Source organism: Hyaena hyaena, unplaced genomic scaffold (genome assembly GCF_003009895.1).
Source record: "Hyaena hyaena isolate Hyena2069 unplaced genomic scaffold, ASM300989v1 scaffold_1478, whole genome shotgun sequence".
Lineage (NCBI taxonomy): Eukaryota > Metazoa > Chordata > Mammalia > Carnivora > Hyaenidae > Hyaena > Hyaena hyaena.
The window spans coordinates 301,691-324,955 of record NW_024082111.1 but is presented as its reverse complement, the minus strand read 5'-3'; the positions used below and the strand labels follow the sequence as shown (position 1 = coordinate 324,955).

General features: G+C 45.6%; 1 protein-coding gene across 1 annotated transcript in view; it reads left to right on the top strand.

Annotated features, from left to right (window-relative positions):
* The first annotated feature begins 422 nt into the window (after window positions 1–422).
* The window catches only part of LOC120225687 (transmembrane 4 L6 family member 1-like), a 34,641-nt gene continuing 11,798 nt past the window's right edge, over window positions 423–23,265 (top strand). Inside the window, exons 1-4 of the mRNA XM_039223872.1 lie at window positions 423–593; window positions 7,935–8,000; window positions 9,876–10,021; window positions 11,933–12,119. Coding sequence (XP_039079803.1) covers window positions 423–593; window positions 7,935–8,000; window positions 9,876–10,021; window positions 11,933–12,119 — 570 coding nt within the window. The remainder of the gene's footprint in view (window positions 594–7,934; window positions 8,001–9,875; window positions 10,022–11,932; window positions 12,120–23,265) is intronic.

The following is a 23,265-nucleotide window of genomic DNA, read 5'->3' as shown; positions in this document are numbered from 1 at the left end:
ACTAAGTGACGGAGCCACGATTTGGACCCAGGACCTAATTCATAATCACTAGCAGAATTCCCCAGGGAATGGATGAAAGCACCAGAACAGGGTAACAGTGATTTCCTAAACATGACCTCGGTTCCCCCAACCTTTTAGGGAAAGCCTGTTGAACATCTGTTATGAGTCGGATGTTCTCACATTTATTTTCCACACAACACCACCTATGAGGTTGATCTTGTCTCTGCTTTATGGAGGAAACTGAGGCCCATAGAGGAAAGATGGCTCCCCAGTTCACATTGCCTACAAATAGTGGAGTTGTGCCTGGCATCTTGCTCTTGGGGCTCTGAGGCTGGTGTTCTCTCTCCCGATTCTGCAATGGTTTGACCAGTCAGCTTCCTAGTATTGGTTGTTTTCTCTCTCTCTTCCAGGGAGGATTCACCATGTGTTCTGAGACGGGCTCCAGGTGCTCAGGCATGCTGCTCTTGGCCTTGGCCATCATGGCCATCATCGCCAACCTCCTACTATACTTTCCCAATGGGCAGGTGCTGGAGCTTGCCAAGATTACAGATTTGGTATGGTTTTTCCACGGCTTTTTTGGAGCTGGGCTCTTGGTAAGAATGCATTTAGCTACCTTGCTTCCTCCAAGTCACAAAGCAATCATCTCATCTTGGGCCCACCTTCCCTGGGCCCCCAGCGCATGGCTAACTGTCTCCTTCTCTACCTCACAATACGTGATACATAAACACTTGGCACTTGGTACTGCGAGCATCTATTTATGTGCTCCTCCACTGGGCTATGATTTCCTCAAGAATACAACCCAAGTCTCATTCACCTTTGCTCTCTAAGTGCCTATCTAGCAAAGTGCTGGCTTAGACCAGAGCTTAATGTGTGCTTGTTAATTACATGAGGAGGTACACTATAAAAAGCATAATAACCAAGTATTTGTCAGGTTCATCAGGTTTCAAGATGACCATCTTGAAAATTGTGTACCACCCATCAAGGCTTCCCCAGGCAAAATTATGGGGGTTGGCAAACTTTTCCTATAAAAGGCTGGATAGCAAATACTTCCAGCTTTGCGGGCCCTGTGGTCTCTTGTTTCAACTACTCAACGCTGCCACCAAAGGGCAAAAGCAGCCACAGACAATACATAGACAAATGGATGTAGTCATTGTTCCGATAAAACTTTATTTATAAACACAGGCAATCTGCTGGCTTTAACCCACATGTTGTAGTTCGTTGCCTCCTGAGACACTGACTGTTTTCCTTTCTTTCCACCTTTGTTTACATTCAGCTCCTCCTCTCCCAGGTATCCAGTGTTCCCTTATGAAAAGATCATTTGTTTATGGAGACCCAATGCCAGACACTGAGTAGGTGCTCAGCAAATGGATGGATACATGCAAGGGGCATAAAGAACCCTCAGAAAAAGGGTTCTGTTTCTTCTCCCCACACAATAGTAGACACAGTGGTCATCTGCCCCTCCCATGATGGCAGAGGCTGGGCCTTCCTGCCCAAGAGAACACTTAAAACAGCAATACCTGGGTAAAGGTGGTCTGTGTCTCAGCCCTGAGCCCTTCCTAAGAGGCTGCGCAGACCTAGGAAGTCTGCCAGACCCTGCTCAAATCACATGTCTACCCCTGAGCTGCTGTGCAGACCTCCCTGAGCTTCCATTTCAGCGTGGAGAACATTACATGAGAACATATACAGAGCACCCTGCACATACCTGGCCGCCTGCAAAATGCAATCTGTTCTCTTTCCTGGTTCAGATTACCAGCTCCTCTGCCTCCTGCAAGGACCGTTCAGGCGCCTTCTCCAGCCTCGCCCCCACCTTGCCTACTCCTGCAGGACAGGCTTACGTGGGAAAGTCCCACCATCAAGCAAATGCTGAACTCCCCTTGGCCTCCGCTCTCTTCATCTGTAGGATATATGGCACCCAGCTTCTCTCAAGATGAAATGAGCAAATGCAGGACTGTTGAAGGGAGTCAAATGAAGCAGCTTGAGGATATTTCGTTTCCCTGATAGAATCTCAGAAGGTTTATAGAATGACCCAAAGGGAAGACATTTCACGGTCCTCAGGAAAGCAAGTGGAGCCTGACTCACTTCCTCTTTCTCCTCTTTTGTTCTTTTTCTTTTCCCTTTTTCTTCCTTTTTGTTTTTTTCTTCTTCTTTCCTTGTTCAGTCAGTCTTTGGTGTCCATTCTGGGCCTTCACATGTGCCAGCTCTACGACAAACTAAGGCAGTGACTATGGGTTTGGAAAGAGGAGGGCGCACTGGAGCCATATTGAAAGGTTGAGCTGGAAGGGCCTGAAGACTGATGGGGGTGAGGGGAGGGAGCAGACCAGATTGGTTCCAGCATTATGGCCCGGGCACCTGGGGAGCTGGTGGTGGCATTCTCCCAGGCAGGTACCTCAGGGTGGAGGCCAGGAGGGAGACAGAGTTTCCACATCCCCCTGAGGGATCAGAGGAAGCTTGGCTAGGATTGGAGGCCAGGAGAGAGGCAAGATGGAGATCCCCTGTGGAGAGGTGACGTGGAGCCCCAGGGGCAGAGGGTATATCCAAGGCTCGTAGCAGAATGAGAGAAGAAAGGAACCCTGGTCAGAGACCCAGAGGAATAAGAGGAAAGAAAGTGCGAGAAGGAGAGTGGCAGACAACAGCTAGGAAGTCTCAGGTGAAGCAGCAAAGGGGAAAGTGAGAAGAGCTGAGCAGGAGAATATTTCCAGGAGTGAGGAATCCCAGTGTCCACCACAGCAGAAGGGACAAGAGCCGGGCCCGGGGAGGCATCTGCTGCACAAGAAGCCCGGAGAAGCCCTGGGGCTGGCGGGGAAATCCAGACTGCAGGGGGCAGAGGAGTGAGTGCAGGTGGGGAGCTGGGCTCTGAAAGTGGAAGAAAGAAGGCTGAGCTTGCCTTCCTGATGCAAGGAAGGCCAGAACAAGATCTCAAAAGCCACACGGGACACCGCGGGCACTAAGAAGCACAGAACCATTTACGTAGCATCACAACACTAGTAGACACAGTAGATCTACCAGAATTCATGGTTTCTCTTCCTTAACAATTGTAACCGGCATTTGCACGAAGGCTTATACATATTATTCCATTGACTTCCCACAGCAACATTGCCAAGTGGGAATCATCTCCTCCGACGGGTAAAGAAATGAGGCCCAGGCAGATTAAGTCATGTGACCACAGCCACACAATGGGCACAGGGCAGAAATGGGGCTTCACCACCCGTCTGAGTCCAATGCCCGTCATCTCTCCATTTCTCCACCATCTGGTGCATTCGTGCACACGCAGCCCAGGAGCAGAAAAAGATGGCATGTGTGAATCTGTGCCGGCAGAGGTCCTGCTCCACACCACATCCCAGTGAACAGGAGGCCACGGAGGTACTGACAGGGTGGCTGCAGGCAGTGCTGCTCTTCAGATGAGACAGAACACCAGGGCCACTTGAGTCACCACTGGCCCGACATCCCCCACCCCGCCAGGTAGACAGCCATTCGGGGGCTGAGTTCCTTCCATTGTCAGTTACAGCCATGGTGTGTAAAGACACGCCCAACACGTGAGGGATGTGCCCTCTCGAGAAGGACATCCCCACTGCCTCCCTGTATTGTTGCTGGAGGGCAGCCTCGTGGCGTCAGCGAGGTTGTTGTCTCGGAAGCCAACACCAAAAATAAAATCTCTGTTTTCATGGAGCCACAGGCCAACGCAGAACCGACAGACTTCTGTGGTTAAAAAAAAATGGGCATCTGGGACCAGCATCCCATGAACTGTGTATGCCGGGGACTGAGAAACGGAGCCCCCCCTTTTCTTTTCATGCAGCTAATGGGTTTTTTTCCTCAGAACTATTATTTGCAGACTTGGCAAGACTTTTAGGAAGGACAGCTTAAGTCTAGTTAGTGGCGTGGTTTGGGGGTCACTCAGGGGCCTGATTAGGAGTAAGGGTCTGCCCGACACTGCAGAGATGGTTCAAAGCTCCTTCAGAACAAGGGAGATGGACAAATAGGCAAATAATTCAGCCCAATGGGGTGAGTCCCTGCTACTATGGCGCTTGGGGTCTCCAGAAGAGGAAATAATTAACTCTACCTTGGGGAACAAAGAGGGTCATCCGAGAGAAGAAGGTGTCTGAGCTGTACAGTACAGAATTAGTAGGTATTTGCCAGCCAGAGAAGGGAGGAGGCCGTTCCAGACAACTGGTGCTGGAATGCAGACCCAGGCCGAATTCTGCACTACCTTGTGCACCATGCTGACAAGCAGCTTCTTACCCTTGAGGACTTCACCCACAAGCATTTATTGAGCACCACTATGTGCCAACATTGTTCCACGCATGAGGGACACAGCAGGGAAAAAAAGCCAATAAAATTCCTGCTTTCCCAGCCCTTAGTGGGGAAACAAAAGACCATGAATAACCAACTGTATACTATAATTTCGGGTGGACAGTGCTAGGGGGGGAAATAGAGTATAGAATAGATAGCAAAATACCTCCTGAGGAGGTGGCCTTTAAGCAGCCACTTGAATGAAGTGGAGAATGAGCCATGTGGATATTCAGGGGAACAGCAGCCCAAGCAGAGGGAATGGCACAGTCAAAGGTCTGGAACTGGGAATGTGCTTGATAGTTCCAGAATCAGCAAGAAAACCAGCGTGGCTAGAGCCAGCTCAAAAAGGTTTAGGAGAGAGGGGAGGAAACGAGGTCAGAGAGAGAAGTAAGTAGTCACTAGAACTTGAAAGCAGGGGAGAAACATGCCCAGGTGCCATCGAGCTATGACGATCTTGACCTCAAGCCATCAGTGCACTCTGCCCGCCCCCACCTTGGAGCCTGGCCTGCTCTATGTACCAAGCTGTGCTCCCTCGAAGGTGCTTAGTTAGAGAGACTCTTAGCACCCCCATCCTCCAAAGTGATTCCCACAGTTCTCTTTTGTCAGCCCCAAACCTGTGTCCTCACCACAATCTCCAGATGGTCCTGGGACTCAAGGAACTATGTGTCTCCTAAGGGCCCAACAGATGAACAGAAGTAATTCCTAATGCCAGAAGGTTCATCAGAGCTACGAAAAGAAACGTAAAAGAGGGAGAGTGTTATACCATCTTCTTGGATCCAAGTATACAGGAACCCAAAACCCAAAGCTGCCCACGTCCATTCTCCCAGGGCAGCCAGGGGGGTGGCCAACTCTTCCCACCTGGAAGGTTCTCATCAGCTCTAGATCCTAGCACTGAGTTACCCAAAGATGATTCTGAAAATCTGAGATTTTTGTGAAAATACTTCATTTAAAGAAACATGTTCATTGAATTAATGGGAAGAACACATCCCCACTATACTAGTCAAGCTTTTCCTCAAATTTTCAATATATTTTATTCATGCAGTAAAGCAGTGCAGGGCACACACAGCCATTCGGTCATTTGCATGAGGTCTGCAGGAAGTACCAGCAATTCTGACCTTTGAATAGCTTTCTCCTCTGGGCTTAAGAATTCAGCTATATAACCTGATTTATATCCTTGTTGGGAGGAAAGAAAATAAGGTAGAAAGCCAGGAGGGGCAAGGGAAAAAATGAGGGAGTAGGCCCTTAATAACTCTCTTCCTCCCTCTCTCACCTTGTCAACCCCCAGAGCAGGAAAAGGCTCCTACAGCAAATTTTCCTATCCAAAGAAAAAAATATATACTCTATTTAAGGCACTTGGAACTGAATCTTTGAACTGGAAAGAATCTTAGAGGTCAATATTTTAATCCCTCTTGTTTTATAGATTAAAAATTAAACCACGAGAGAGGTTAATCTAGATCTAGCCCATAGAGTTAGGGTGTGGCACAGCAAGGTATAGAATGCAGGTGTCTGGGCTCAAAGGATGCCCAAGACAGATGACAGTGACAGCTCAGAGCAACAGTGCCTTTGCTGGGGTTCATTCTGGACAAGGTCTGATATGCAGCATTACAGATCAGGACCCTCATTTCACCTGGGCACAAAGTGAAACTTCTCAGGAACCAAGAACAATAATACTAACCAAACTCACCAAAGCTTGACTGATAAATCAGAATGTCAGTGTATGTATCCCAAGGGGAAATACTCCTGCCAGGAAAGTGGTTGGGGGGTGGCGGTGGGGAAGAGGTCAAGCCTTCTCTCCCATCTCCGTGGAAGTGGCACACAGGGTGGCGGGAGTCAAACAGAGCTGGGTTTGAAACCATGCTCTCTGGCAGGCCAGCAGTGAGATCCTAGGAAGGCACTTCATCTCTCTATGTCTCAGTTTCTCCCACTGGAAAATGGGGGCATCGGCAGTCGCCACCTCCTGTGGCTGTGATGAGCACTGTAGGAGATCACAGAGGGCACCCAGTCCTGAGCCCAGCTCGCAGCTCTGCTCATTCAACACCAGCTGTAAGAGAACCGGAGGAAGGGGCTGTTGGACCACCTCTGTACCTAGTGTTATGCAGTTGTGATGGTCAGATACATTTCCACTAAAGATGGAGGGCTGATCATTAGGCAGACTCAGCACACTTTTCTCCAGCACGGTGAACACACACTGCCCAATCCTAAAACTGGGGTTCTCCTTTTACTAGATCTGCCCTGGCCCTCACTCATCAAGGCTTCATAACTAGCAGGCAGTTGGCCCAAGTTTGTTTGCTTAGTGTCTGTCTGGCTGGCTGGCTTCACAGTGACCTGGAGACCTTCAGGAGGGGTCTGTATCCCTGCCCCACATTCTCCTTAGTCCCCACCGCTCTGTATTATAATATTCCAAGACACATTTTCTTTTTTAAAAAAATTAAAAAAAAATTTTTTTTAATGTGTATTTTTTGAGAGAGACAGCACTAGTGGGGGAGGGGCAGAGAGAGAGACACACACACACAATGCAAATCAGGCTCCAGGCTCTGAGCTGGCAGCACTCTGTGTGGCAAGAAGCAGAATGTGGTGTGCTCAGCACCACACCACCTACCGGCAGGCCTGAGGGCGAGCTGCCTGGCAGAGGTCACAGAAAACTATACAGGGGAGATGTATAGTTTTCCCACAGCTGTTATAACAAAGTACCACAAACCCAGTGGCTTAACTTAAAACATCAGAAACTTATTCTCACACTGTTCTGGAGGCTGGAAGCCCTCAGTGTTTGACTTTGGCCCAGGTCGTGATCTCATAGTTCATGAGTTTGAGCCCTGCATCAGGCTCTCTGCTGTCAGCATGGTTCCTCTGTTCCCCTTCTCTCTCTGCCCCTCCCCTGCTTATGCTCTCTCTCTAAAAAAAAGAAAAAGAAAAAAAAGGAAGAAAATACTCCAACATAATCATATCTTGTGTCATATAAGGTAATATTCACAAGTCTTGGGATTAAGAAGTAAACATATCTTTGAGGGCCCATTTGCTTAGCTTACCATAGGAGGTAACATTTGAACTGGCTCTTTAAGGATGAGTAGGAGTTTACCTCATGGCAAAAGGTGAAGAGCATATTCCAAGGCCCAGAGGCAGGAAAGTTCTGGCCCCACCCCAGGAACCCATCAGCTAGTGCACTGGGACGTCTTGATGATGGAGAGGTGAGGCGCTGGAGGCAGGGCAAACCAGGCTATGAAGGTCTCATATACAACGTTCAGGGCCTGTGTTGTATCCTACATGCAATGAAAAACCATTACACATCTTTTTAAGGGAGAGAGATAGAGACAAGTGGGGGTGGGGCAGAGCGAGAGAAAGACAGAACTCCAAGCAGGCTCCATGCCATCAGCACAGAGCCTGACATGGTGCTTGAACCCACAGACCTCAAGATCATGATTTGAGCCAAAGTCAAGAGTTGGATGCTCAACCAACTGAGCCGTGCAGGTGCCCCAAACCAGTAGACATTTTTTAAGTAGCTTGAGACACAGTCAAAACCTTGATCCCAAGAGCACATTGTACGCACTGTATGTTAGCTAACTTGACAATAAATTATATTTAAAAAACAAACAACTTTGTTCCAAAAAGGTAACATTCGTTTGATTCCAAGAGTATTTTCTTTGCCACAGGTTATGGTGCCGGCACTAATGCTGTTGAGAGGCGGTGGAGGAGTTTGCTGTGCTCGCAGATGTGGGGTGAGTGCTGCAGGCTCAATGGAATGGTTACCCTCCCACCACCCCCACCACCTCACCCCCAGAGGGCTTATTTCCAGGCTGTGTGATTTCTCTCTGTTTTGAAGGAAAGTCTATTGACCAATGTCTAGTACTCCTAATACCTCCCTTTTAAAGCACAGTGATATTGTGCAGGGCTCTAGCCAACAGAGCTGGGAGCTGCTGTATGAAATCCCAGGACAAACAAGCCTGGAGAGAGGGTGCATAGAAAACCATTCATAATGGACACAATGTCCACCAGCTCTGGTAGACCAGCCTGCCGGGGTTTGTTGGCTGCTTCTATCTCTTGTCTGTGAGAAAGTCTAGGACCTTCCCATCCTTTGGCTTTCTTATTTCCCCAGTAGCTGATGGAGTAACACATCATAGAACTGAGATTCAAGCAAGAAAGGACATTGGAGATCTTTCTCCCAAAAACACTTACGAAGGTACGCTTGTAGGGTGGCCCCGTGAAGAACAGAGGCTGACACTCTAAGTTCATCCACTATGCACTTATTTCCCGCTCCTGATTCATGGCCCTCTCACACCACTGCTCTTTGTCCTACCCAGCACCGCTAGAAGAAAATGGTGGGAATGTCAGTTTTGCAAACTTTTCCATTTGACAACTAGGAAAGGGAAAGCCCAAAGAGGCTGGAACAGGCTGCTCAGATTTGCATGGCTTTAATCTTAGATCCAGAAAGTATGTTTAGGATTATTTATCCAGCCTCAGGGAAAGTGTTAAGTTCCATTCTTCAGCACCAGGTCTGGATCTTATCACCCAGTTGGCTCTCGAGTCACTCCAAATGAAGGCAGGACTGGCTGAGTTAGGACTTGGTCTCTGTCACCTCACTCCTGGGATCATGCTGTCTCCCACATGCAAAACTGCTTCCCAGTGTCCCTGATCACAGCCCTTAGAATTCTCATTCATTAGCCATTTCACTCATCTTTTCTGCTCCAGAGTCCCCTCTCCTATGTCTTGCAGCTGCCAGTCAGACCCTTCACGGACACTTAGCTCTGTGTTGCCTGCAGACCATCTCCAAGGGCCCCTCCAAGTCCTTCCATTCAACCTCTGCTGTCCCCTTCCCTTAGGCCCTGTGATAGGAAAGACACAACATGGACATGTCAGGAATAAGAGCTCATGCTTTGAAGCAAACAAATCCCTCAGCTCTGCCCCCAATGCATTAATGCACTAATATGCCAGAAGGTCACCTTTCCTTGACACTGGCCTCACTGGCACACTCACCCACCCATCCAGTCAACATGTATTCATGGAGTTTGTACACACTAAAGCCCTGTGTTGGTCACTGACTCAGGCATTAGAAAAACACATACTCATTTACTCACCCAATCATACAACAAATATTTGCTGAACACCCACCATCAGAGTGGCTAATAGCTCTCATTTAGAGGGCCAACACCAGCTGATTGACTGCATGTTCTGTAAAGGACTACGAGGCCTTGTCCAGAGTTGGTAGGGAAGATACTGAGATCGATTACTGACGTCCACCATGAGTGCAGACGAGGAGGCCTCAACTATGTGCCAGGCAGCAGGTGGGCTACTGGCCGTTTGGTGGGAATAAGTCACGTTTCCCGCTGTCAGTTTTATAGTGAATTATTTCATTCTCTAGAATTGCAACTGAGGGAGGTGAATGGAGAGAGGGCTTCTCAGCTCCGGTTCTCCTTTTTGTTTGTTTTGTGCATTTGGTAAGCAAAACAAAAAACAACTACCCAGGCTGGCATCTTTCCAAAAGAAGATTCAGAGCATGTTCAGTTTACCAGGAAACTCAGGGGATGCATCTTTAGAAAGCATACCACCTCCCTCCCCATTTGTGGCACTGAATTTTTGGCTCTGTTCCATTGCAGATGCTGTTCCCTGTGCTTCTGGCCATACAGGGCACTATGGGGGCGATGTACTGTGTGGTCATTTCTTCACTGGGTCTGCTCAGCGGCCCCTTCTGTGACACAGGCAGTGGAAACTACACCTACCCTTTCAGGAATAACACCCTGGAGTGAGTAGCATTCATGGCCTTGGGTCAGTGTCCAATGTCTAAAGATGATACAGCTGATGACCACAAAGAGTGTGTGCTCTCAGTACTGGCTGCCCAGAAATGTGGCCACTTACCTCCATTCATACCCGGTGTATTGTTTCTCTCTTCCCACTTGCTCCCAAAGCAACAATAGCTAGGTGGTGGTTGACCAAGATGAGAAACCCTTGTGTGCCTATGAATTAAGCCATCCACCTATGGTGTTTACTACAATAGCTTGACTTCATTAGCCCTCATTACTAAACTCAACTGAGTATGTGCCGAGGACCCGCCTAGTACTGCCTAGGCACTACAGTGAGAGAAAGGACTACAAAGGAAAGGTAAGACAACTTGCCTACCTGCAAGGAGCTCACAATCAAATTGGGGAGACAATTACTGCACTTGGGGTTGCACAAATATCCTGATATGGCAGGGTCCTGTGATGCACATTTATTTTCCTAAAGGAATGCAGAAATCCAGCACCAATGATTGAGAAAGACCTTGCTTCTCTTCTCATTTCCTGCTGTCTTCCTGGCAGATCTCATCTGTCCCCCTGTCTTTCAGAACCATCCATCTATACATATAAATAATCCTACTATGTTTATCTCTAGTCTAGATCTTTCTTCCACAATCTTAACTCAAATATCTAATTACCTTCTAAAATTTCCTCTTGAAAGTCTCACAGCATTTCAGTGTTAATATGTTCAAAACCTTTGATATTCCCTCCACAAATCTTAATCAGTCATTGTAGCCCATTAGATGGCACCTAGAACCTGCAAGTCATCTTTATTCTTCTCCTTTCTTACTTTCCCTGTTCAGTTCACCACTAAGTCCTGTCAATCCTTCCTCAACAGCAGATCTTGAACTTGCCACTGTTCTTCACCTAGTCTGCCATCACCCCCTTCCAAATCTTATCCAGCACCTTTTGCCTCCAACAAGTATCTCACTTCCATTTTGCCCTTCAGTCCTTTGTCATACATTTGTCAAAGGGGCTTTGTCAAATGTAAAAGTGCTGATAAGGCCATGACATTTTTATATTTAAGAAACTTGCAATCCTTTTGGGATCTCCATGGAAATGGATTCAGGTAGGGGTAAAGGTAGAGAGAGAGAGACAGAGATATAATAGATAGCCCCATGAAATATGGCTTGAAAATATATTCCATTTCTCTTTGTCCAACTAGTAGTCTGATTCCAAATTTCTCTTACAATTTTTGCTTACATGCTATTTCTTCTTACAGTTCACTGCTCTCCTCTCTGCTGTTCTTTAAGGCCAGGTGACTTATGAGGTCTCCTCCAGTTACTCTAGAACTCTCGGATCTCCCCTTTCCATGATAATGATTGTGATGGAACTAAAATATATCACCTACTACACAGCAGGCACTGCCCTAACACTTTGTCTCATCTTCCCAACCATGCTATGGTGTTGATGCTATCATCAACCCCATTTCCCACATAAGGAATCTGATATACAGAAACATTTAGGAAACTTATCTTAGTGAGGGGAACTTCTCAGTGAGGGGGGCTGGAATTAGGACCTAGATCTGCAGGACTTTGAAGCCCAAGCTCTTAACCACTCTTCAATGCCCCTGGGATCCATACACCAGTAAAATCGTGTATCACACAATTTCCCACTTTTCCACATGCTCCCTTCTGGGGTTATGTCTGTACCTACAATGCCTTGCTGAGATGTTATGCTATTAGGTGGGAAGTTGGTGTGTTCCATCCCTGACCAATGGTTAATAATAACTCTACTGCCTTGATGAAGATGAGAGCAATGAAGACCCGTAAGCTTTATAAGCACCTATATTAGACTCACACTTCTACATGTTTGTAGGTAACAGCTCTCTCCCTTTACTGTCTCTCAAGGCCAGGCCAATGTTCTCCTCTGTCCTGCAGGGACAACTACTTATTCAACCAGCCCACCTGGGCCATCTGCCGGGAGCCTGAGCATATTGTCCTCTGGAATGTGGTCTTGCTTTCCATCCTTCTAGGCATCGGTGTGGTGGAAGCTGTGCTTTGCCTTAGCCAAGCTGCCAGTGGACTCGGCAACATCTTCTGTGGTACATGCGTCAGGAAAGGCCAGGTGGGTGCTTCTAGAACCCAGGAATTTTCAAGTCATTTTCAGGTCAGGAACTAGGAAATGCCTTTTGAAATACAGAACTTCATTTGATACTTTGGGCTTAATTTTCTTCCAGGTGAACATAACTGGCTTATGACCTAAGAAATCACAACTGATTGACACAGGTTCAAGAAGGACTGGATTTGGTGAATATCAATCCCCAGAGTTCTGAGAAGCTGAGGAAAAAATCCCAACTTTCTTACCAGAGTAGATTTTTGTAAAAGGACAACAGTTTTAAAAACTTCATCTTGTTAGAATCAAGATTGTCATCTCCTCCAACTAAGAATGATATAACCTATCATGAGGCTGTACAATAATAGAGTAATAATAAATGATAATATAATAGTAGCTGTTTAATATATTTGTTACTATATCCCAAGTTCTGTGTTAAGCACTTTATCTACATTATTTCAGTTAATCCTGTAAAACAAATGGCATAATAATGCCATCTTAAGATAAGGAAACTCAGGCTCAGAGAGGTACAGTAACTTGTCCGAAGTCATTGTATCTAAGTTTTGAATTTGAGCCTGATTTCAACATTTATATTCTACAGTGGTTCTCAGAGTTTACTGTTTAAGACATTAGTTCCATGGATTGTAACAGGTGTTATTTATTCATGAAATAAGGGGTGTGGATGATCCTGTTGTCAAATTAATTTGAGACACCTTGGATTAAACAGAGTTTAATAGGTTTCTTCACTACAGGACTTGTCAAAACCTTTACAAATCCAGTATATATTGCTAATCTCCAGGAAGAGCATAGCAAGCCCACAATTGCCTAGTCTCTGACCACAAAGCCTTTTTCTCCTGGAGCAATTTTTATGGTGCTAATGTCCTATGGAGCACATTTTGAGAAACACTGCATAACTCAGGGATGAGGTAGAACCTACCTCACTTAACCCATGAGAATCCAAGAGACTTCTCCAAACCACCAGAGAGGCAGAAAAATATAGGATGAACCAGGTGAAGGACTACTCACCTGTATTTAAAAAAAAAGAAGAAGAAAAGAAAAAAAGGTTTTGCTGTAATACCTGGAATCAGAAGTTTTCTTTTCCAGTTTCTTTACTGTCATTGCAACAAACACCTTTGAGAATTCAATTTACCATACTAGCTGCCAAAGGGGCATCAGACAGGGTCTCTGCTTTATAAGCTTGCAGACTAACGGATCCTGCACAGTTGATTGCTTCCGCAGTAGATACCCACAACCCCTGTTAGCTCAAATGGCACCTTTGCACAAATTAGAAAAAAAGGCAGAGGCTACAGCTTGGCAATGGCAAATTTAAATAGGCACCTTCTAGTCCAGGTTGATGCAGCCTATACAGGTTAAATATCAGCCCCCTGAATTCATGTTTAACAGAAACCTCAGAATATGATCTTATTTGTAAATAGTGTCTTTGTAGATGTAATCAGTTAAGGAGTGGTCATACTGGTGCTAGGAGTTTACCCAAGGGATACAGGAGTGCTGATGCATAGGGGCACATGTACCCCAATGTTCATAGCAGCACTCTCACCAATAGCCAAATCATGGAAAGAGCCTAAATGTCCATTGACTGACGAATGGATCAAGAAGATGTGGTTTATCTATGCAATGGAATACTATATGGTAATGAGAAAGAATGAAATCTGGCCATTTGTAGCAACATGGATGGAATTCGAGGGTGTTATGCTGAGGGAAATGAGTCAGGCAGAGAAAGACAGATACCATATGTTTTTACCCATATGTGGAACAAGAGAAACTTAACAGAGGACCATAGGGAAGGGGAAGGGGAAAAAATAGGTAAAGAGGGGGAGGGAGGTAAACCATAGGAGACTCTTAAATACTTAGAACAAACTGAAGGTTGATGGGACATGGGGGAGAGGAGGGATTGGGTGATGGGCATGGAGGAGGGCACTTGTGGGGATGAGCACTGGGTGTTATATGGAAACCAACTTGACAATAAACTATATTTAAAAAAAGCTATCCACGGAATAGTGACATATATTACATATAATATAAAAATATAAAAAAATATATATTATGTATAATATATATCAGCTTTTATATCTTGATCTATATCTATATATCTATTCCCAGAGAACAGAATAAATTAAAGTGGTCTACTAGAGGGGGAAAAAAAAAGAAGCAGTCATACTGGGCTAGGGTGGACCGTAACCCTAAATCCAACATGAACAGTGTCCTTATAAGAAAAGAAGCACACACAGAGAGAAGAAGGCCACGTGAAGATGGAAGCAGAGATCGAAGTGAGGCCAGCAAAGACCAACAAATGCCAAAGATGGCGGGCAGCCACCAGGAGGGAGTCACAGAACAGATGCCCCACTCTGAGCCTCCAGAACCCAGCCGACATCTTGATTTCAGACTTCCAGTTTCCAGAACTGTGGGAAAACAAATTTCTGTGGTTTTAAGCCCCCCAGTTGATGGGACGTAGTTTGGCAACTGCTCTGGGAAACTCATACACAGACCCATGCCGGGCGCAGGTAAGCAGGGCACAGGCAGGATCACGCCCCATCCCCCAGACACCCGGCCTTGTGCAGAAACAACCTGCTCAACCGAACAGGGTGGCCCTGCTACTGTCACAACTAATACCGGCTACTTCTTCAGTGTCCCTTTGCTGGCACACTGACACAAATCCAGACACACAACCCCCGGAGGACTGATGTACGAAGTGCCCCGTGATGAGCCCAGTGCTGCACTAGCACCAGATGGCTCCCTCAGCCCCTGGCAGCACCGTGAGCTTGTCACCGAGGGAGGAAGATGGGCTTAGAGACAGGAAGTCTCTAGGACAGTCGGTCCACCAGATAGAATGGCTCTGTATGCTCCAAGCACTACTTCCCTGGGAGGGGGAGAAAGGTCAAAGCAAAGACTTTTATTAGCTTTTCCTCGTTGAGACACCCTCTGTGTAAATGGATGGATTTGGAGCAAGGGAGGAGAAAAGTGTCCTAACTCTGGCAAAAGTCCCTCTTGTGGTTCTTCCTTTGGTGAGTAAAAGGTACTCACTGTAAAGACACCAAGGTACAAACATTCTCTGGCCAGTAAAATGGGCGGAGGGGGCACTGAGCCGCCCTCGGGCGGGGCAGCTCGTAAAGGCAGGAGGGTTCTGCTAATGCGCTCGCAAAGGGCTCTGGAGGGTGGGAAGAGGGCCACCGACATTTTAAGTGTGGAGCCAAGCATAAAATTGTCATGATTAATCCACTTTAAAAAAAGTGTTTATTGCTAAATAGAAAATAACTCTGAAATGAAGTAGATTTTCAGGGCTGACCTACATCTAGACTTCAGCTACTCCACAATTATTTCCTGAGTCTCCACAATGTGCCAAAGTAAAGGTGCCTGGGGAGAGGAGGGGTGGAATGGCTCTCAATTCTGGAAGGAAAGGTCTAGGCAGAGGGAACATCTCAATGCACAGCGGCCCAGAGGAACGGCAGAAACGGGGGAGGCCATAATTTCCACTTCAATATCCGTCTTCAAACACATTTCAGCTCTTAAAATTCCTTACTGTCTCAAGAGAAACCAATGTTTTCCAGACCACTGTTGACTGACATTTCTCAGACTCATCTTCTGGGTATTTAAAATTGTTTTTTTCCTTCAGGACACAGCAGTGCTTTTAGAATATGATACACATGTTATTGAAGATAAGAAAACAGGTCTCCTCGGTCAGTTCAAAAATTCGTCTCACTTTATTCTTTATGCTTTGCCTATAGTATAAAAATGTTCACATTTTCCAGACTCGGCAAGGAAAACTTTTATAATTATAAATATACATGAAAAAAAATTGAGTTTACCATTTTATAAAAACTATCTAGCAGACTCACCTATCACATCTGGGGAAATGCTCTTATAGAATTAACACTGAATTGAAAGAAACTTCATGGGTCATAGTCAATCCAATATACAGTATTTTTCCCAAGTCGAATGGGCAGAAATAATTTTAGCACAGGGAGATGCACTCTAGGGTGTGTGTTGAAGAGGGTGGGTGGCAATGAAGCCAACCTAAGTAGCTTGAGAAAATTTGGAAAGAGTTGTATTTCCTGGAAACTCTAAGGCTAAATATCAAGGGGATCGTACATGGACACTGTACTCTAAACTTATTTCTTAGAGAGGTAGGAATTAACAATTACGAATCTGCTACGCGTGCATCCTGGGGTTAGGTGGTGGGTGGTGGGAGGCAGGCTTCTCCCTGTGGCTCTTTCTTTCTTTTTTCTTTTTTGTTTTTAACTTTTTTATACATTTATTTATTTTTGAGAGATAGAGTGAGACAGAGCATGAGCGAGGAGGGGCAGAGAGAGAAGGAGACACAGAATCTGAAGCAGCCTCCAGGCTCTGAGCAAGCGTTCAGCACAGAGCCCGACATGGGGCTCGAACCCACAAACCATGAGATCATGTCCTGAGCCGAAGTCGGACACTTAACTGACTGAGCCCCAGGTTTCTCCCTGTGAAAGAAAGAAGTTACAGATAAGCAAGTGGGGAAGGCTAGAATGGCCCATGTGGTACTGGATTAGAGTCAAGGACATCAGCATAAAATCACGTTTGGCTTAATATAGATACAGACGGACAGGTACAGAAATACAGATGCATGTAGCTGTACAGGTTTATTATGCAAACATGTGTTTCCTGGTTGTGCCTGCTAAGAGAGACAGAAGCAATGGACCCATGGAAACGAGCACAACCCAGTGCTCATTTTTATGACTTACTTTAAATAATACAGGATTTAAAATTTAAAATTGTATTAGATTTATCAAGTTTTTAAGAAAGAAAAGCAAAAGAGGAAAATGGACTTTGACTAAGAGGCTTTGAGCTTCCCAGCCTAACCAAGCAATAGTCTAGAAAACTCAAAAAAGCCGTAATTGGAGGCAGACTCAACTAGTTCGCCCTGTGTGCGAGCATCACTCCCACAGCTGAAAGACACAGGGCTCATTGAGTAGGCTCCCAGATTCAGCCTTTTCCTCCAAGACAGTGTCCTGAGAGGGGGTTTTGAAGAAATTAGTTTAGGTCAGAGAGACAATAACCATGCCCCTTGGCCCCCAAGAACCCAGCGGTTTATCCCTAAAGCGACTGGGAATGGGGGTGCAGGAATACAATACAGTTGGACAGATTCCTTTGAACTGGATGCGTTCCTGCCCCTGCCCATGCCCTTTTACCCTGCGTGCAAACAATGCCCTGATAATAATCAACAACACCCTGGTTGGAGCGGGTGACCCCTCCCTTCCCTGGAAGTATCCCCATTGCCCCACCCGCCTTGTTCACACACCAGATCCCTCTACCCAGCCTTGATGCAGGATAGGCCTTATTTTTCTCTGTCTCCCCAGTACCTAGCACATGACAGACTCTCAATGAATGTTTAGTGAATGAATAAATGAAAGAAAAAATGAATGTTCCAATCCTGCAAAGGGATTCGGGAAATGTAATTATACTAAGTAGTTTATATAGAGTGAATGCACAACGCTTTAAAAGTTGGCTTTCAGGGGCGCCTGGGTGGCTTAGTCAGTTAAGCGTCCGACTTTCGCTTAGGTCATGATCTCGCGGTTCGTGGGTTCGAGCCCCGCGTCGGGCTCTGTGCTGACTGCCAGCTCAGTTTTTTGTTTTTTTTTTAGTCTGTGACTCCCTCTCTCTCTGACCCTCCCCTGCTCACGCTGTCTCTCTCTCTCCTAGAAATAAATAAAACATTAAAAAAAAAATAAAAGTTGGCTTTCAGGGGACCCTGGTGGCTCAGTCGGTTAAGCGTCTGACTCTTGATTTCGGCTCAGGTCATGATCTTGCGGTTCATGGGTCCTAGCCCCCAAGTCAGGCTCTGTGCTGATAGTGGGGCGACTGCTTGGGATTCTCTTTCTGCCCCACCCTCACTTATGCTGTCTCTCTCTCTCTGTCTCTCAAAATAAATAAACTTTAAAATAAAGAAAGAAAGAAAAACAGACTTCCTTCTTTTTCTCTTCCTCTCTTCCATCATCCTGGCCCAAATGTGGGTGGACATTGACAAAAGGAAACAAAGCCAATCTGAGTAGTTTCATTTTGCAACTGTAGTTAAAATATACTTCACCACTTGCCACTTTCCTCCAGCTGAGTGAAGTTCTTAGTATGGGGCATGCTGTTCTAGATGCAGCATTGTGCTATTACGACTTGTAATAAAAATATTTGGGGGGGGGGGGGCAGTGCCTGGGTGGCTCAGCCGGTTGAACATTCGACTCTTGGTCTCAGCTTAGGTCATGATTCCAGGGTCATAAGATGGAGCCTCGTGTCTGGCTCTGCACTGAGTGTGGAGCCTGCTAAAGATTTATTTTTCCCTCTATCTCTCTCCCCTGCTCACACACACTCTCTCTCTCAAATAAAACTTTTCATTCATTCATTCATTCATTCATTCATTCATTCATTCATTCATTTGTCTTCATCTAGAGCTTCCGAAACCCTTGGAATTTCCTAAGTGATAAGAGCAATCTAGGTGTCTTTTATTATTCATAACAAGCCTCTTTCAATTGTTTTTGTTTTTGTTTTTACTTTATATGTAGAGAGAATGCAAATGGCAGAGAGGGGCAAAGGGAGAGAGAATCTTAAGAAGCTTCAAGCTCAGCGCACAGCCCTATGCGGGGCTCGATCCCATGACCCTGGGATCGTGACCTGAGTTGAAATCAAGAGTCGGACACTCAGGGACACCTGAGCGGCTCAGTTGGTTAAGCATACAACTTCGGCTCAGGTCATGCTCTCACGGTTCATGAGTTTACACCCTGCATCAGGCTCTGAGCTGTCCACACAAAGCCTAGAGCCTGCTTCAGAGTCTGTGTCTCCCTCTCTCTCTCGCCCTCCTCTGCATGTGCTTTGTCTCTCTCTCTCTCAAAAATATATAAACATTAAAAAAAAAAAAAAGAGTCAGGTGCTCAACCGACTGAGCCACCTAGGGACCCCATAACAAATCTCTTTCAAACCACACTTGAGTTTATGTCAATAATGGGACTTTTGGAAAGCCCCTAAGGATGGGCACTGAGTGCCAGGAAAACCAGCCACAGGATTAGAGGGTTGGAACTTTCAGCCCTCCCCCCAACCCCTGCCTCCAGGAAGGGGAGAGGGACTGAGTTCAATAACCAATGGGCAATGATTTAATGAATTGCACCTGTGTATGAAGCCTCCATAAAAACCCAAAGAGGTCTCAGAGAGCTTCTGTGTTGATGAACAAACACATCAAGATGCTGGGTGGGTGGCACACCCACAAAAGGCATGGAAGCTCCACACCCCTTCCCACATACCTGGCCCCACAAATCTCTTCCTCTTCCATCTGGCAGTTGCTGGGTTATTTCCTTTATTAGGTTATCTAGCAAGTAAACTGGGCTCCTGAGTTCTGTAGGCCAATTTAGCAAATTAATTAAACCAGAGAAAGCATTGTGGCGACCTCTGTTTTGTAGCCAGTCCCTGAAATGCACAGGGGACACCTGGGCTTGCAATTGTGGCATCTGAAGTTGGAGGGGAAGGGAAGGACAGTCTTGTGTGACTGGGCTCTTAACCTGTGGGACCTTAGGTTTTCTCCAAGTCAGAGTGTCAGATTTGAGTTAAATCTTGAGGAGAGGAGCTTGCGCTGGACAAGTGGAAAGGAGAGGCCATCCCAGGCCGAAGGCACAGCAGGAGCACAGGGAGGAAGCAGGACTTCTCAGCACCTGCAACAAGCACACTAAAGAGGCCTGGTGACAGGGGCAGTCGCTTCAGGCTATGTACCCCTGGGGGTAAAGAAGCTCAGCTATTTGTGAACTTGTGATGTACAGACTTTCACACAAAAACAAAGGTGGGAGCTCCTGTGTGGCTCCATCAGTTAAGCATCTAACTCTTGATCTCAGCTCAGGTCTTGATCTCAGGGTCGTGGGTTCAAGCCCCACATTGGGTTCCCAGCTGGGTGTGAAGCCTACCTAAAACAAAACAAAGCTGAACTCTGGAGCCGAAGTGCCCATGACCAGCACATGGTATTAACAGTTATTTTGCCCTCTAACATATTGCTGGGGCCCATTGCAATGCTCAGATAGTTTAAAAAATTTTTTTGTCTTTTAAGTTTTTATTTTAATTTGTTCGTTAATATAGAGTAGTTACATTAGTTTCAGGTGTACAATGTGGTGATTCAACACTTCCATACATCACCCTGTGCTCATGAGGACACGTGCCCTCCTTAATCTCCAACCCCTATTTCACCCATCCTCCACCTAACCCCCCCCCACTGGTAACCATCAGTTTGTTCTCTATAATTAAGAGTCTGTTTCTTGGGGCACCTGGGTGGCTCAGTTGGTTAAGCGTCCGACTTCAGATCAGGTCATGATTTTGCAATCCGTGAGTCTGAGCCCCCGCATGGGGCTGTCGGCTATCAGCGAGAGGACGTGCTTTGGATCCTCTGCCTCTCCCTTGTTCCTGGGCATGTGCTCTCTCGCTCTCTCTCTCTCAAAAATAAACATTTAAAAAATTATAAAGAGTCTGTTTCTTGGTTTGCCTCTCTCTTTTCCCCCTTTGCTCATTTGTTTTGTTTCTTAAATTCTACATATGAGTGAGATCATATAGTTATTTGTCTTTCTCTGATTGACTTATTTCACTTAGCATTATACTCTCTGGCTCCATCCCTGCTATTGTAAATCACAAGATTTCATTCTTGTTTATGGCTGAATAATATGTGTGTGTGTATCACCTCTTCTTTTTTTTCAAAACAATTTTAATTTTTTTTAATTTTTGAGAGAGAGAGAGAAAGAAAGAAGTAGAACATGAACAGGGGAGGTGTAGAGAGAGAGCCACACACACAGAATCTAAAATAGTCTCCAGGCTCTGAGCTGTCAGCACAGATCCCGATGCGGGGCTCCAACCCACAGACTGTGAGATCATGACCTGAGCTGGTGTCGGACGCTTAAGCAACTGAGCCACCCAGATGTCCAATCACCTCTTCTTTACCCATTCATCAATTGATTTTCACTCAGCTGCCTCCATATCTTGGCTGTTGGAGATAATGCTGCTATAAACATAGGGGTTCATGTATCCCTTTGAATTACTGTTTTTGTATTTTTTGGGTGAGCACAAATCGTGACTGCTGGATCACAGTTTGAGGAACCTCCACACTGTTTTCCAGAGCGGCTGCGCCAGTTTGCATGCCCGCCAACAGTGCAAGAGGGTTTCCCTTTCTCCACATCCTCACCAACACCTGTTGTTTCTTGCACTGTTGATTTTAGCCATTCTGACAGGTGTGGGATGACATCTCATTATGGTTTTGATTTGCATTTGATGCATGAGTGATGTTGAGCATCATCTGGAAGTCTTCTTTGGAAAAATGCCTCCTCATTTCTTCTGCCCATTTCTTAACTGGATTATTTGGTTTTGGGGTGTTGAGTTTTATAAGTTCTTTATATATTTTGGCAATTAACCTTTTATTAGATATGTCATTTGCAAATATCTTCTCCCATTCAGTAGGTTGCCTTTAGTTTTGTTGATTATTTCCTTTGTTGTGCAGAAGTTTCTATCTTGATGAAATCCCGATAGTTTTTTTTTGCTTTTGTCACCCTTGCCTCAGGAGTTTTAAGTCTTCCCTAAGATTATTAAGGAAAGAAGCATCCTTCAATGGAAACAAAGGTAGAGATTAAAAAAGAGGTTACATGGGGGTGTGGGGAAAGGGGGAGGTGATGGGCGTGGGGGAAGGCACTTGTTGGGATGAGCACTGGGTGTTATATGGAAACCAGCTTGACAATAAACTATTTAAAAAAAGGAGAGAGGTTACAAATGATAAGGAAAGGATCATGCTGTTCAATCTAATGGCTGAGGCCTTTGACATCCTTGGGGCATCGGAGTGGCTCAGGTCACGATCTCAATGTTCATGAGTTAGGGCCCCTCATTGGGCTCCTTGCTGTCAGCACAGAGCCTGCGTCAGCTTCTCTGTTACTCCCTCTCTCTACCTCTCCCCAGCTCATTCTCTTTCTCTCAAAAATAAATAAACATAAAAAGAAATCATTCTCAAAAACCAAAGAAAACTCTGTCGCATGTAACGAGTGCTGTAACTGCAAATGTGTGGCAACCAGGAAAATACAGGAAAAGGGGTGGAAGAAATGGAAAGCTTTTTTGAGTACCTCCGCAGCCTGGAGGTCAGTGTGGACTCCAAATATGCCATAGACTAATGTAGCTAGAAATCAGCTGGGAGTTATTTATTCAGTCATTCCATAAATATTTGTGGAACATCTACTATGTGCCAAGAACAGTTCTAGATACTGAAGATAGATCAGTGAACAAAATAAAGTCCCTGCTCTCACGGAACTTTGTAAGAAAGGAGAAATAGATGAAAAATAATATATTTATCAGGCACTGATAAGTATTAAGAAGAAAAGTAACCAGGGCAACTGGGCTGGGGAGTAATGGTGTGGGCAGGGTAAAGGACCACTAATATTTATTCTCAGTGGTCAGGAGGCTTTGGTCAGAGACCTATCAGAAGTGAAAGAGTGATTCTTTGAGACCTACAGATTAAAACATGTAGCTGCCAGTGAAATTTTTTTGAAATTTTAAAAATTTAACTCATTTTTGTTTAACATTTTTAAAGGTTTTTTTGCTTGTTTAATGTGGGTTGGGGCAGAGGACTTAGGCAAAGGGTCTAGTAGGTTCAAGTTCCCTGGGGAATGCCATCGCATTAGAAAAGACTTGCATGCCGACCAGGTCATGTGGACACCGGAGCTTCTGGTCTTTTCTCAGACACCTGCAGTGATTCTCAAGGAGCACGTTTCCTGCTTGCCTTACTTCTGCTTCAGCCAACTGCCAACGGAGCACAACCAGGTCCATTCTGGCAAAAGACGCGTGATGATATAGTCATCACTAATGGATGGTGAGTGTGTTGGGTTTTAAAGCCTAAAATTAACTCACATTTCTATTAAGTTGAAAGGATCTGGGAAATACAAACTTCAACTATTTTTGTCATTTTGGTCTTAAAACCCACCTCGTTGGTAAGCTGTGGGTGTTGGGAATTCATTTCCTTCTCTTTTAGTTCTTCACTGAAAACGGGCATCTGCTTTGCCTTACAGAGGCTGGCGATAAGTCTCAAATGCCATCATTTTCTGGCCTTTCTGATGAGTCACATGTACCCGACACTTAGCCCACAGGGAACACTCCTTCCAATTTTGAGAGTGCATTTGTC